We start from the raw sequence: 13,939 nt of genomic DNA, 5'->3' as shown, positions 1-13,939 counted from the left end.
CTAGCTAGCTTGGACGAGACGCGCGACCGTTGATCGCATCGTATATCTCCTTTTCTTCTTTTCCCCCTTTTCTCCATGGCGCGCCTCAACACCTCCGCCCTGCTGCTTCTAACAGCAGCCGTAGCGACGGCTGCCCCTCGCGCGCCGTCCTTCAGGAACTCGACAGCGCCGTCCTTCAGAAACTCGACAGCGCCGTCCTTTCGGAACTCGACAGGGCCGTCCTCGGGGGGGAATCTTACCGGGCCGCCGGCAGGGGCGCCGACCTTCTCGGCGGCGGCGGCGCCGTCGCCGCCCAAGGCGCTGCCGCAGCGGGCGACGGCCAACGACCTCCGGTGGCAGCCGTCGCTCGACTTCGACACGGACGGGTGCTACAACGTGCCGGCGATCGACGCCGAGGGCAACGTGGCGGAGGGCCTGCCGTACGAGTGGGTGGGCCTGTCGAGCGACTGCCGGGACGAGTCGGACCTGGACAACAACAACGTGTACGCGCGGCAGCGGTGCAACAGCGGCTGGTGCGTGTACCTGTACGGCTACTACTTCGAGAAGGACGTGCCGGTGGCCTACTTCTTCGGCGGCGGCCACCGCCACGACTGGGAGCACATCGCCGTCTGGGTCAGCGACGCCACCGGCCGCGCCGAGTACGTCGCCGCCTCCCAGCACGGCAACTACGAGGTCCGCCCGGCCGCCGACGTCCGCTGGGACGGCGACCACCCCAAGATGGTCTACCACAAGGACGGCGCCAGCACGCACTGCTTCCGGTTCGCGAACGAGGCGGACGACAACATCGAGAATCACAAGGGGATATGGGTCAGTATTTCTCTCTCTCTCTCTCTCTCTCTCCCCCTCTCTCTCTCTGGTCTGCTTGTTTTTAAATCAAGCAGCGAATCCAATTCGCCAAAAACCCGCTGCTCCTGAGCCCTGCTGCAAGTTAATTACCCCGCAAAAAGGAGATAATCATGGCTGACTCTTCTTTTCTTACCCGCTGTAATTAGTTCCGTGGCGACTTGGTCTCGTACAATGGCTTCCCCTCGACCGAGATAAGGGACAAGCTGTTCGCCTACGATTTCGGCAAGGCGACGATCGACTTCAAGGATTCGACGTTCCCCGGTGCTATCGGAAGGGCGAAGCCAGCGGGCATCACCTTTGACGTGAACCTGGATGAGGGATCTCCGGGGACGCCCTGAGTGTGACGGAGGGATGATATTTTGGATGCGTTTATGTTCCCCGTGTTTGATGATTATAGAGCAGCTTGTTTTCATTTTATTTGTTTTCTATTTCCATTCCTTTTTGGATACCTTAGATGCCTTAGAAGATAAACCTTGTTTGTGTTTAGACTTCACATGAGAGAAAGATAAGTAGGTGATGCGCGGCACCTGGCAATTTGAATCAAAGAATTAACGAAAATTATAATTATGATCCTTGCGTGTTCATTGTGAAACTCTCAAGCCATCCTATTCCTTCTACATTATTCTGATTTGGTAATGTAGCAATGTTGCGATCTCAGCCTGGACTTGAAATCTGCCCACCCGAGAGCTTGTGCCATGACCCCGACTCGCTAGGCACAGTAATTACACCAACAACGTATGTAATTACCCTCTAAGACTGTTGTGGCTTCGGTGGCTGGCCTGCTACCAAAACAATACGACTAGGACAGTCATGGTAAGGAACTGTTCACTGAAAGCACATCTATCTTTGGCATTCTATTGCAATATCTACAAACCGCGTGCTTTGGGGCCATATCACCAAGCTCACGTCAAAGTATGGACAAGAAGCATAATTAACGTTCTGCAGTCAGGGGCGTAATTATTATTCTCACTAGAGTCGAGTGAGTGCCCGCTCGCCGGGCCCCTCTAGAGGCACTGCGAGTAGTAGTCATTGCTGAACTTGCAGGTGTACGGGGCCGCGCATGTCGTGCATCCCGTGTACTGCAAAATAAGATTGCAAGGTAATTTTTAGTTGGTCAGTCAGCAAGGCATGTTCACGCGCATTCAAACTGGGGCAGCTGACGACGAATTGGAACAGAGATGGGAAGGGAAAAAAAAAAGACAATATCAAACAGGGGGGAAGCAGGAGAACTCACGTTAATACCGCCGCACTGGCCCCACTGCGGCACGGTGCAGCCGCTGCTGGTGGTGGAGGTGGCGGGGGCCGAGCTGGTGGTGGTGGTGGTGCTGGTCGAGCCGCGGGATGTGGTGGAGGTGACGAGAGTGGTGGAGGGGGCGGGGCCGGTAGGGGAGGAGGAGGAGGAGGAGGAAGGAGGAGGAGTGCCGCTGCCGGAGCAGCCGACGCGGGAGGAGCTGATGACGATGTCGTCGTACCAGAAGGTGTTTGTGTCGCCGCCGTACGACTCCCAGCCGAAGTAGACGCCCGAGGGCTTGGGGATGATGGAGCTGCGCGACCAGGCGCCCGCGTTGGGGTTGGAGATGCCCGGGCCGAAGGTCAGGCCGGCAACGGCCTTGTCGTTGAGCCAGGTCTCGATGGTGCCGTCGGTGCCGACGTGGTATTCGAAGCACTGCCAGCTGTTGGTGGGCAGGGAGGTTGAGGTGGCGATACCTTGCGGAGAGAGCTCGGGCAGGGTGGCGTCGTCGGACTCGCGGTTGTACATGAGGATCTCGCTCTGGCCGCCGATCCGAAGGTGCTTGTTGGTTCCCTGGGCAGGGTCCGGCATGGTGATGAAGGTGACATGGGAGGCGGTGAGGGCCTTGGACGCTTTGCTGTAAACAGAAGAGAAGTACGTGTTAGACCTGCTCCTTTTTCTTCATCCATTTCTTCTTCTTCTTCTTCTTCCTCTTCCTCTTCTTCCTTCCATCTTCTCTTCTTCCCTCTATATCATTTCCAAGTAATTCGTATTAGTTGTTTTGGTTTGTTTGTTGCACACTTACAGATAGACCCTCACGTAGAGATCGCCGCTAGGCACCTTGTTCGTTCCAAAGAAGATGTGGCCGCAATAACCACCAGCACCGTCGACCCTGATGGAGTTGCTGCCACTGTGGGCAGTCGAAGTATCAAGGGACACCTTGCCGCCTTGGTTGCAGTCTGGGGCGTAGATGGGCCATGCCGTCTGGTCCCACCCGCTCTCAAAGTCGTTGGAGATCTGGGCCGCCGACAAGGCCGGGAGGGCGGCGACGGCGAGGAGGGCGGTTTTGCGAAGCATGGCTGCGGATGGCTAGCGATGGGTGGCTGCAGGCCTGGTGTGGTAGTGTATTGTGGTGGATGTATACTAATTACCGAATTCGGTAACTCCACTACTAGTATTATTTCAAGACTTGCGGCCGATCGCTTTGTGCAAGGAAGAGCAGCCAGGTAGGTGTGTCGATCAGTTTTGGGGGGCCAAGACGACTGACTGGCTTTAAATAAAGGTACGGAACACACACAGTACTGTACATACATACATACATGCCTTAATTACGCCAAGTTAAGCTCCGCTGTCGCGGGGGCTAAGCTTTTCACGGATCGGGCGGGCCGTCTCCGTCTGTTGAGCCTGTGAGCCGGGCCCGCCTCCGTGATAGCTCGATGCGGAAGTTCGGGGCGGATGCTGCCCCAAGGTTTGCTGCCCCAATAGGCAAGAACCGGGCGCGTCGGACCGTGAGCAGGGGCCCAGCGGGCCCTTTATTTACCCTGTCAAAGAGCTTAGCCAGGTCGGTTGAGCTGCGCCAGACCCCACTTCAATTCCAGGTACCGGGTCAGGAGCGTTGCTTGTTAAAGCGTCTCCATTCCCACTCGTCACGGCGCCATGTCCCCCTATGACGTTTCTTCGGCAGCCTCCGCCAACAAGATCCAGGACGACAGGCGGCATGCGGCTGGCAAGGGTCGTATTCGATTGCATGATATCGGCTGCAGCGGCTGAAAATTCCGCAGCTAATTTAATTTTGGGTGTCCTTGGTGGTGTAGAGGGAGTGTTGACAAGCCGCCATTCTCCCGACCCATCTGCCGTTGCCGAAACTCCTAACTACGTAGGTGCGTGGTAGGTGTAAGTTCAGAGCTAAGGTTTTCTGCAATGCGCGGTGAGCCCAGAAAAATTAACACCTAGCAGACGTCCATGTCAGGAAAGCAGCGTATGACGAGGTTGAACTCTTGTTTTACAAACGACCGTGTCTAGTTTCTGTTATCTATTAAGGTGGGGGGGAGATGGCTACGAGTGCGGCTCAGCAGACCTTACCCGAGCGAACAAACTAATTAATTAGAACTCTGCGATTTGCGTGTCCCATACCCATGCTGCGAGCCTCGTCATTGTGGCCGCCATCATCGAACCCACTCCGTTTTCCAAAGTGCTGAGATTTGGTGTCTCCTGCTGTTTCCTTCACGTCTGTGCCTTGCTTCCCCAAAGAGAGGGTATGGTGGACTGGGCCCACCAGGGTTCCAGCCCTACCAAGGATTGCAGCCACCCACATCTTCCTGCAGGCTGGCTCTGGACGCCTCCGTCTTTCTTCCTCCAGAACCATCGCCAACCACCAGAGTAGCAGAGATACGAAGATCGTCAGTTCTATCCGCATAGCTACTACAAGAGGTTATAAGCCCTCTATTAGAGGCTCCTATAGTTGGCTTTTTCTTCTTTTCAACTGTAGCTACCTTAATAATGATAACCTATTTCGCTCTAGAGACTCCTATAGTTACTTAAATCTACTAGACTATAGCTATCTCTAACCTAAACCTAAAAACCACTAGTAGTTTAATTACTAGCTAGATTTAGAGCTATTAAACTAGTAAACCTAACTATTAAATGGCTATAGGATTTGTAGCTATAGAATTAGTAAATCTATTGCTAAATCGATCTTCTTTCTATTATCTACTCTTTAGAATCTCTACTAATCACTTAAATCTATAGACTTCGGCCTTTGGCAACTAGATTCTAAAGGTCCTAGTCATTTCTACCTATAAGAGTGATAACTAAGTCAAGATTCTATTAAGATTTCCTTCCTTCTATTAAGGAAATTATTAGAACCATTAAATCTATCAAGGAACCTAGTATTTCTACTAAGGAAACTATTAAAACTATTAAGATTCTAATAAATCTATTAAGAACTAGTAGTTTTAATTACTCTAAATACGGTTGTGGCAAAGCAGGTGGCTAGGTGTGACATTGATGATGTAAGCCGCCTCGCCTGTTCTTAAGGATCAAGTGACCCTCTTCCCCCACTCTTTCTCAAACTATCCTTTCCCAACCAACCGCGATTACAATTCACTACTGTATTGGCATCTCTGTGCAAGTCGCCTTCTAAAATAACTCTTTTTTTTTTTTTTTCGCCATGGATACTACCGCTAGCGACCAAGCCAACAAATACCGGCCCTACCGTCTCCCGGATGGATCGATCGCAGTTCCGTACCCCCCTGGTATGACAGAAGAAATCTGACAAGCGCGCATCAGGCAATACTGGGAGGACAAGAAGCTCGCCGACGAAACAGCCGAAAATACAAAGTTCAACAAGACTATCAAATGTGAGGACCTTGCCGGCCAAACAGCCATAAATAGAGCGTCCAACAAGAAGATTAAATGTATCTCAACAAGTCTTCGATATCGTTAGCGTCCATCTATACTAATTCACTTACTAAATAGGGTCCGACTTACTCGAACAAGTGGAGGATCGTCGCGAGGAAGGAAGGAGCGGTGCTGCCGGCAAACTCGCTGCAAGCGACACCATCACCCTTATCGAAACCGGCAATAGCAACCTGCCGGTACGCTGTCCTTGGAGATTAGGTCCTACATCTCCAGCATACTGTCCCGACTCTAAGCCAGTCCACTCATCCGTACTCCCCCCTCCAACGCCAAGCCCGCGCATGAAGACCTGATAGCTCTTTAACTCGGTCGAAGCCTGCAGAGAATCTCTTGACCTTGCTGTTGTACCTAAGGTGCGGCATCCTTTTCTCCTCCCCTCTTTAACGGCTAGACAACAGCTACTGACGGTACTATGACAGCAATCACAACTTCGGCTCCCCTGAACATTGAGACACCATGGCGAAGTGCTCGTCGTGGAGTAGCACCGGGAAGACGACATACGGAAGCTGTGGCGGGTCTAGTTCCTCGCCCATTAATAAGACAGGCGCTTGCTATAGCTGCCGTTTAAGTCGCGAGTGACCTGCTCGTTGTGTAGCGGTAGCGGATCAGTGTCGGACAAGTAGAGAGCAGGGGTCCTACAGAACCAGAATGGATCATGATGGGCCGATGGAGAACGCGCTGTCGGCAGTTGTCGCCCTTTCTTTCATGCTGGGTTTCTCGCGGGGAGAGGACAATTTTGTTGCGCGCTTAGTGAGGGAGCATTCGTGTTGCCAACACAAGAAACCGCACCCTTTGAACAACAACGAAGACCAGAAGCTGTCATTCTTGCCAGGAGGGCGAAAACGTGAATGCGGACCTGGTCGTTAACTGTTTTCTTCGGGTCCAAATTGCTGACTCAGCAGAACTTAGGTCACGTGTTGAAGACGTTTTCTGAGGACCGATTATGGTTCCCTAACGGGAGCCCGTTCTCCGTTTTGGGTTCCGACATTTTCTTTTGTCTATTTATATCGCTCTTTCTCTCCTTTGTAGATAGTTCAACAAGGCACTCTTTCTGTTCCTTCCTTGCCACTACTCTCAACGCCTCCCAGACGCCTATTCGAGCTCGCAACTGCGTTCAGCATATTCCCCAGGAAGATAGGAAGGCGGTATATATAGATAGCAGCTTAGGTATCTCAGTCGGCAACTCTGTGCCAGGTCAGGGCTTATATTCGGTGTGGATTGTCTTGTGATGGCAGTACCTATGTTCGCTTGCATGCTGAGGATGGCTTCTTGAGGGTTTTGGATGACAAGGTTGTGCCTTTGAATTCTACGTCAACTCTTTACAAGTACGTGATTTTCAGGGTCATGTGATGCTATACGCCAGGTCAAAAAGTTCTTTCTAGGTAAGGTGAGCCAAAGCAGTATGATGCGTGGCTGTATTTTGTCCCTTAAGTAATTATAATCACATATTGTGCCTAGGGCTGACCCCTCGATGGAGAAGACGACGGCCATCATCCACGGGACAACAAGGATTGATTAACTACCTAGAACAAGTAACCCCCAACCACAACATCAAACTTAAGGTTCCTAGGTACCTAATTATGATTGAAGCGAGCCATAGGGTCTTCACCGAAGCACCTAGCAGAGCCAATTCTCAAATCTTCTCTAGGTCCAATGCAGGCGCCTCATCCAACGACTCTTTGTGCGCCTCACGAACCCGTCACAAGCATACTAATTAGGTGAGGAGCGAACACGAAAAATGTGCCATGCTGCGTAGGCACCTTACCTAGTTACCCTAGATACGGAGTAATCAAATCCATGATGACCCTTGCTTAAATTAATTACTCCCTCGGCACAGGAGTGAGCTTCACGTTAATGGCGCCCTTGTCCCAGAGCGAATAGATCTTCTGCTCGTTCCAGCTCCTGCTCTCGGGCATGAGCTCTAGGTCAAAGTTCCAGAGCAGCCGCGCCAGGATGAGGCGCATCTCGGCGTAGGCAAGACTGTTAATATGGAGTGCATCACACCCCGTCCCAGTCAGTATTAATTAAGCAGCAATCTTTGAGATCACATCACGTTCCAGGGGCGAGGGAAGGGGAGAGACAGAAAAAAGTTACAGATGAGAGAGACGCAAGAAATGCAAGAAATGGATCAATAGGGGCCACGTACTTCATGCCGATGCAGTTCCGCGGCCCGACTGAGAAGGGCTGCAGAACGCCGCGAGCGTCGTGGGCGTACTCGGGGTCGCCGAGCCAGCGCTCCGGGACAAACTTGTCTGCGTTGCGGAAGTTGGTCTCGCTATGATACGCTGCCAAATGGGGGATTGACACGGTTGTCTGCGTGTATTTGTGTGCCGCATATGCTTGTCAGCTGGCTGAAGAGAAAGAAAGCGGCGCCAGAGGATTCTTTTCCTCCTTCCCTTGGGAGGAGGGGTGGAAGCTGCTCACATTTCCGGGGATCCAGTATCCTTCAATGTACTCGCCCTCGGGCGGCGTGCTGCGCGGCAACGCCAGGGGAGCAGGGGGGTCTAGTTGTTCGGGGCGGCGAACATTGTCAGCAAGAGATCATGCCGTAGCGTTGTTAATGGGCTGTAGGTGACTAATAATCATAATTATCCTTTGTTAGAGGTAATAGGTAGGTATCCTTACAAACGCGGAACCCTTCTTTGAGCACGGCGTTCATGTACTCGAGCTCGTTGACAGACAGCAGCGTGATGTCGTCCTCGCGCTCGAAGGAGCCGCGGATCTCGCTCACTACCTTGTCGTACTTGTCCCGGTTGGTGAGAAGGTAAAAGGTGGTGCCGCTCAGCTGCGTCGCCGTCGTCTCGCTCCCGGCGACGATGAGCAGGTTGGCGTTCTCGATTATCTCGCCCTCGCTCATGCCCTTCTCGTCGTTGTGCCGCAGGATATGCGACACGAAGTCCTCGCGTCTCATATCGGCGCCGGCCAGCCGCCGCTTGGCCGTCTGCTCGCTCAGCGCCCAGTGCTCCGCGTGGCTGCGCGTCAACTCCGTCGGGACCAGGAGTGACTTGAGGATGCCCAGGACCGGATGTCGTCGGATGACCTCGAGGAAGGCGCCCAGTTTGACGGTTTTGAAGATCATGGCCACCCACGCGTGGTACTCGCCGCTGCTGAGGCAGCCGAACGGCTGGCCGAAGGCGAGGTCGCCGATCAGGTCGAAGGTGGTGAAGTTGAACCACCGGACCATGTCGACCACCTCGCCGGCGCGGGCCTTCTCGGCGAGCCTGGCCATCAGGAGGTCGACGTAGCGCATCATGATGTCTTCCTGGCCGCGCAGGGCCTTCTCGGAGAAGGCGTGTGAGAGCAGGCGCCGATGCCGCCGGTGGTCGCTATCGTTGGCGATCAAGATGTTCGGGTATCCGGACATGGTCGGCCGGTAAGAAAGGCGGTCCTTCTGGAAGGTCTCCTGGCCGGCCATCCGGTGGCCGTATATGATCTTCCACGCGCCGGGGCTGATGAAGGAGACGTGCTTGGACGTGTACCGCACCACCGGCCCATACTCGTCGTGCAGCTGCTTCAGCTTGTGCGGCCACTCGCCGCGCACGAGGTGGTACAGGAAAGCCAGGTCCCAGAACGCGTAGAGCTTGGGTCCGGGCACTTTGGCAAGGGGGTGGAAGAAGGCATAGTACACGCTCCTCGCGGCGACGAAGAACAGCAGCACCTGCACAGCCGTCGTTAGGAGGAGGTGGCTACCATCTACGTAAGGCGGGTACGTAGGTAATTAATCATTGAAATCATTATCACCAGTCCCAGGACACGGACAACTTACTCCTACAAGTGCCGCTCCAGGCCCTACCACAGACGGCAAGGAACTCAAGAACATGACGAACATTGTGGCGGTTGAGGCAGCGTACTTGCCAAGAAGAGAAACGAATCCAAAAGAGCAAGATACCGAGGTAGGTAGGGAGGTAGGTAGGTAGGTAGGTATCCTACCTTATATATTCACCTACACAGCAGGTAGATACCTAGTCCGAGTAACTAAATGCGAGCAAATCTGCTGTGTACATACCCCATCATTGCAGATAGTAGTCTAGGGCCCTATCAACAAGCTCCAACTCGGATAATGCAGTGTGCGGTCCCACGCCCCATCAGGAAGTTCACGGTGTATTAGAGAGCCACCTATCCCAGCCGATTCCGATCGTGAAGTGCAGAAGTGCCGCCCTTTTTCATATCGACGGTGTTGTTGTGAAACGCCACCCCCGCGTGCCAATGCGGACCGCGTTTCCAGAGCCCACAAGTCGGTCATTGTTCGGCACCCCTTGATCCTGGATACTGTCCGGCACCGGTTGATCCCGGATACGGTTGCTACGCATCGGATGAATAACTAACCGGTCCGGGGCCTTTTCGGCCCCGTAGTTTCCTAGTTTCCAAGGGGTTTCTTCACTTTGTTTTGACAGCGGCATTTCAACAACCCGGTCGGCGGCCACAAGTCCAAATAATTAATTATAGCTATTAGATATCCTCCATTCGAACAGGTGACGACAATTAATAGTATAGCGTTCTTGTCCCTATGAGAGTGCTCTACAACAATACACTACGCTAAATTCAACAGCCGTCTGGCAAGGAAGATCCCCACAACGGTAGTTGTATGTACCATATGGCTCCGCATCCCGTGATGGAGAACGGCAATGCAACCCTCAGGCCTCTTCTAGTGGTGCTCAAGAAGCGAAACCGAGGACGTCGGAAGCTTCTTGCTTCACCGAGCTAACCGAAGGTCACACAACAGAAGAGGACAACATTCCATTCAGGTCGACGCTGCAGGTATGACAATAGACACATACAGCTGCCATGGTGATGCTCGGTCAGACGCCGTGGAATTCCTGTGTGTGACGTTGTTGGTTGGGTCTCTTTAGGATCGAGTTGGCGATGAGCCCCAACTATATTATACCAGGAGATGAAAGTTTGATAGAGGCCGGTCGATATACACAAATCGTAACCCTAATCGTGGGAACTGAAAGGTATTATACAGCTCGCGAACTGCCGAGTTTCTGTAGGCAGGCTACAGAATTGGCTTTGGGAATTCAGACATGTACGCCAACTCCCCGAACAGAGGGTAAATGGTATTAATTATGGCAGCATCGACCAAACTCTCAGATTTTAAGGCATACGTTCCAATGATTAATTATTTGATGGGCACAACGCAGAGTGAGGAATATATGTCCTCAATGAGCTAAATCAGAGTTAAGGACCAAGTGAGGCAATTATTGAGTGATTTGTCGAAGAGGAAAGTGATTGATGAAGAGTGAGCATGGCAGACATCTAAGAATAATTACCTAATATGGCTTGTGCGAGCCTGGATTTGATCTCTGCGTATTATTGCAGACAAGAAGACTACAAGCCTTAATTAGGAGGTAATAGGTTACACAGGGCCTACCATGCTTGGGTGGTCAGGATGGAAGACTTCAAAGCAAAGTCGACGCAGATAGACTGGAGTTTGTCGCATGTCATTCAATCCCATATTTACATCGTCCTTCAAAGACACAATATATACAACCGAACGATAATAGTGAGCCACCTCTCAGGGGCTCGATCCATTCTTCCCTCCTGCACCCCTTTCCCCTCCCTGCCATCTTCACCTGACTTGCTCTCTCTCTCACTTTAACCCCGAGTCCCGCACCTGATACCATCATGAAACCCACCGAGCGAGCCGTCCGCTTAGCAAGAGACGGGGGCCGGGCCGGGGTTGATGTACTCGGTCGGGATGGGCCAGTAGAGCTGGAAGAGGATGCCCGGGTCGGTGGCCTTGTAGGCGCCGGGCAGGGAGACGAGCGAGCCCGTGTTGAGGGTGCCGGAGCCGCCGGTGACGGAGAGCTGGGCGCAGGCGATGTAGAACTGGGCGCCGCCCACGCTGCTGGCGCTGTGGAGCGCGATGTGCTCGACCCGGAGCAGGTACTCGCCATCCTCGATGCAGCTGGGGATGGTGACCGAGACCTCGGTTTTGCCTAATTATAGTAAGGAAGAGTGTTAGTGTTTGTTCAAGGCCAAGACGGGAGAGAGAGAGAGAAAGATTCTTGAGTTCCGAAAGAAAAAAAAAAAAAAAAAAAGGGAGGGGGGAGGAAAGTCACGCACCGGCGCTGGGCCAGGTAATGCTGTCGGTGCCGAGGCCGTTCGGGCCGTCTTGGTAGATCTTGAACCACACGGCTCCCGTGCCGTCAAAGGTGGCGGCCGTCTGGCCCGACGGCACCTTAGCCATGTAGAACTGGAGAGGGCCGGGGTGGCCGATGGAGGGATCCACGCTGAAGGTGAATTGGGAGCCCGCCTTGACCTGGACGGTCTGGGGCGCACCCTGCACGCCGGACTGATAGCAGGTCATCTCGGGGCTGGTGACATCGGTGACCGGGCCGTGCGAGTAATGGTTCTCGGTCATGCGGACCACCTCCCACTCGCCAGAGAGCGAACCACCAGTGCCGGCCCTAGGGAAGGTATCTAGTCCTTGTCAGCGGCTACTAAGTGAGGCTGAGGAGATGGAGGAGGGGGGGTAGGGAAAAAAAAAAAGGGGGGGGTTGTTGGGTTCGAGGGTTGACTGACAGTGAGCCTGGGCGCCGGCAGCGGCCAGGACAGCGAGGGACGAGGTGAGCTTCATCTTGGGCGTGTCGAATTCTTTGAAGCTTGCCTGTTCTATGGCTTGGCAAACGATCAACGGCAGATTCACAAGATCTCCAGGGCGGTGCGTCCGGACAGGTCCCTTTATTATAGAAGTTGATCTCCCGCCCTACCCACCACTCGCCCAGAGATCCACCATCCCTGGCATTCAGGCCACTAAACATTCCATCAACCCGGACAATGTCTGCTGTGGAGGTGGAGGGCTGCTCGGCGGGCCGGAAATAGATGAAATTGGTGGGCTTAGGACGCTGGGCTTTGCCATGCGCGACCCGGTTTCAGCGAGGGGATCCCCAAAGCCTGTTGGTGGATTCCACAAAGCCTTCATCCCGCGGGCTGCTGGCGGTAGCGGATTCCAAGCGGATGCCCGGGGGTAGGCTCCCTTGCCGCGTGTGCGTGCGGCTTCTGCTCCCGGACTCTTGCCCGCTCGGGTAATCAGGGGTTGGGCGAGGACGAAACATCTTGGCATTTACTGCAAAAGAAGACTCCAGCGGCGAATGAGATGGGCGGTTCGGGAGGCCCTGCGTTGCATCCCGGGGTCTTGGTCGTGATGCTCGGTACCAGCTCTTCCATGGTTCCAATTCCGGCTAATACCCCGTTGTCGATCATCACCCTCTTGGCTGACGCGCGGCCTTGACATGTCGCAGTCGACCTGCACGGCGGCAACCACGGCACTTGGGCTGGGCGTCACACGCCATGTTCAACCCGAGAGTCTCGCCGGTTTGTGCGGAGGAGGACGCTGGGAATGCCACCACCCTTTTCACCGGCGTGCCTCGTTAAGACAACCTTTGCGGTCATGGTAAGAGCTGCTCACAGATTTTTTTTACAGGACCAGATGGCCATGGAGAAAGCAGGCCTTCGAGTGAATTTGAATTCGATACTGGGGCAGAGTACAGCAGAGCAACACTATTATCAGTAGGCTAGGTAATAACTTTACAGCTCCTCCAGGACATATAGAAAGAAGCAGCTGAAGGGCCAAGGGGGTGGATTGAATGCCTCCTCTGTAGGTTTAGAGTTAAATTACCCAGAGCTCATGAAGCGTTACTAATTATATCCTATTTCTCCAGACGATTCGTCACCAACATCCGAGTTGACCTGCTATCAGTCTGACGTCCAGGGTTATTAATTACGCCATAGATCATCGAGACCGGGGCATGCTCCGTCGTCGCCTCCGCGCCATCAAGGATGGTTACAAGCTTTCTTATCCCATACCTGGGTAAAGAAAGCACATCTTGAGGTATTTCGTAAATAGGCACCGGAACATACGACCAGAACCTAGGACGTGTTCCTACCCAACCCAGATATCCAAGCATTTCCCAGAACCATATTCAAAGAAGAATACCTATATCTACTCGATACTATGTTGGTATATGCTTTGTTATTGAGCACAGACTATCTTTACACTGCCGTTTCCATGGCGTAACCAGGATTGGACTCGGACAGACCTACTTGTAACGTTGGGGAAAGGGGGGAGGGACACGTTAGGGGGAATCGAAGTCACGACCGGAGGATCTGCAGCACGGATTGCCGTCACAACGGAGAGGAGATGGCAGCAAGTCCAGGTATTAGAGGATGAGCTTGGGAAGACAGTGAGCTCCGCAACGATCCTCCTCCTTTTCCTCCTTCTCCTCCTCTCCCCTCTCCCTTCCTTTCTTGCTTCTCGCGTGGCTTTAGCGCGGACGTGCCGCTGCAACTCGGTGTTTCCATCAACCGATGTAGTAATCGCCCTCTCGAAAAAGCACTCGCGCGACGTAAAACGCCGGCAGCCCACTGCGGAAGGGAATTTTCCCCTCCGCCCTTCCCCCCGCAGGCCCGGCGGCCTGTTAGAGAATGAAGTCCACTTTCCTC

General features: G+C 53.5%; 4 protein-coding genes across 4 annotated transcripts; 1 reads left to right on the top strand and 3 right to left on the bottom strand.

Annotated features, from left to right (window-relative positions):
* Nucleotides 1-1,184, top strand: MYCTH_108493 (necrosis inducing factor; the record flags this gene model as incomplete). Its single annotated transcript, XM_003665471.1, has 2 exons — nt 1-807; nt 993-1,184. Exons 1-2 carry the CDS (start codon nt 76-78, stop codon nt 1,182-1,184), a joined length of 924 nt encoding a protein of 307 aa, XP_003665519.1. The 5' UTR covers nt 1-75.
* A 666-nt stretch (nt 1,185-1,850) lies between these two features.
* On the bottom strand, nt 1,851-3,085 carry MYCTH_33936 (carbohydrate-binding module family 1 protein; the record flags this gene model as incomplete). Its single annotated transcript, XM_003665470.2, has 3 exons — nt 1,851-1,925; nt 2,081-2,714; nt 2,883-3,085. Coding segments are annotated over 3 exons (912 nt in total), but the record flags the coding sequence as incomplete, so codon positions are not given.
* A 4,229-nt stretch (nt 3,086-7,314) lies between these two features.
* MYCTH_2129362 (uncharacterized protein) lies at nt 7,315-9,323 on the bottom strand (the record flags this gene model as incomplete). The annotated part of the gene is made up of 5 exons (XM_003665469.1): nt 7,315-7,474; nt 7,641-7,807; nt 7,919-7,998; nt 8,120-9,152; nt 9,288-9,323. The coding sequence occupies 5 exons, from the start codon at nt 9,321-9,323 to the stop codon at nt 7,315-7,317; spliced, it is 1,476 nt and encodes a 491-aa protein (XP_003665517.1).
* Nucleotides 9,324-10,905: 1,582 nt separating this feature from the next.
* MYCTH_112089 (glycoside hydrolase family 61 protein) lies at nt 10,906-12,125 on the bottom strand. The gene is made up of 3 exons (XM_003665468.1): nt 12,020-12,125; nt 11,561-11,917; nt 10,906-11,433 (listed from the first exon to the last, which is right to left on the bottom strand). Exons 1-3 carry the CDS (start codon nt 12,072-12,074, stop codon nt 11,147-11,149), a joined length of 699 nt encoding a protein of 232 aa, XP_003665516.1. The 5' UTR covers nt 12,075-12,125; the 3' UTR covers nt 10,906-11,146.
* Between the last annotated feature and the right edge of the window lie 1,814 nt (nt 12,126-13,939).

This window comes from Thermothelomyces thermophilus, chromosome 5 (genome assembly GCF_000226095.1).
Source record: "Thermothelomyces thermophilus ATCC 42464 chromosome 5, complete sequence".
Taxonomy (NCBI): Eukaryota; Fungi; Ascomycota; class Sordariomycetes; order Sordariales; family Chaetomiaceae; genus Thermothelomyces; species Thermothelomyces thermophilus.
Note: the sequence above shows the minus strand (reverse complement) of the source record. Positions and strands in the feature narration are given on the sequence as shown.

Excerpts from the sequence above, each read along its gene's own strand:
- MYCTH_112089 (XM_003665468.1), bottom strand. The coding sequence starts at position 12,074 with ATGAAGCTCACCTCGTCCCTCGCTGTCCTGGCCGCTGCCGGCGCCCAG. Across the intron at positions 11,918-12,019 it reads TGCCGGCGCCCAGGCTCACT|ATACCTTCCCTAGGGCCGGC; the intron begins GTCAGTCAACCC and ends GACAAGGACTAG. Across the intron at positions 11,434-11,560 it reads CATTACCTGGCCCAGCGCCG|GCAAAACCGAGGTCTCGGTC; the intron begins GTGCGTGACTTT and ends TACTATAATTAG.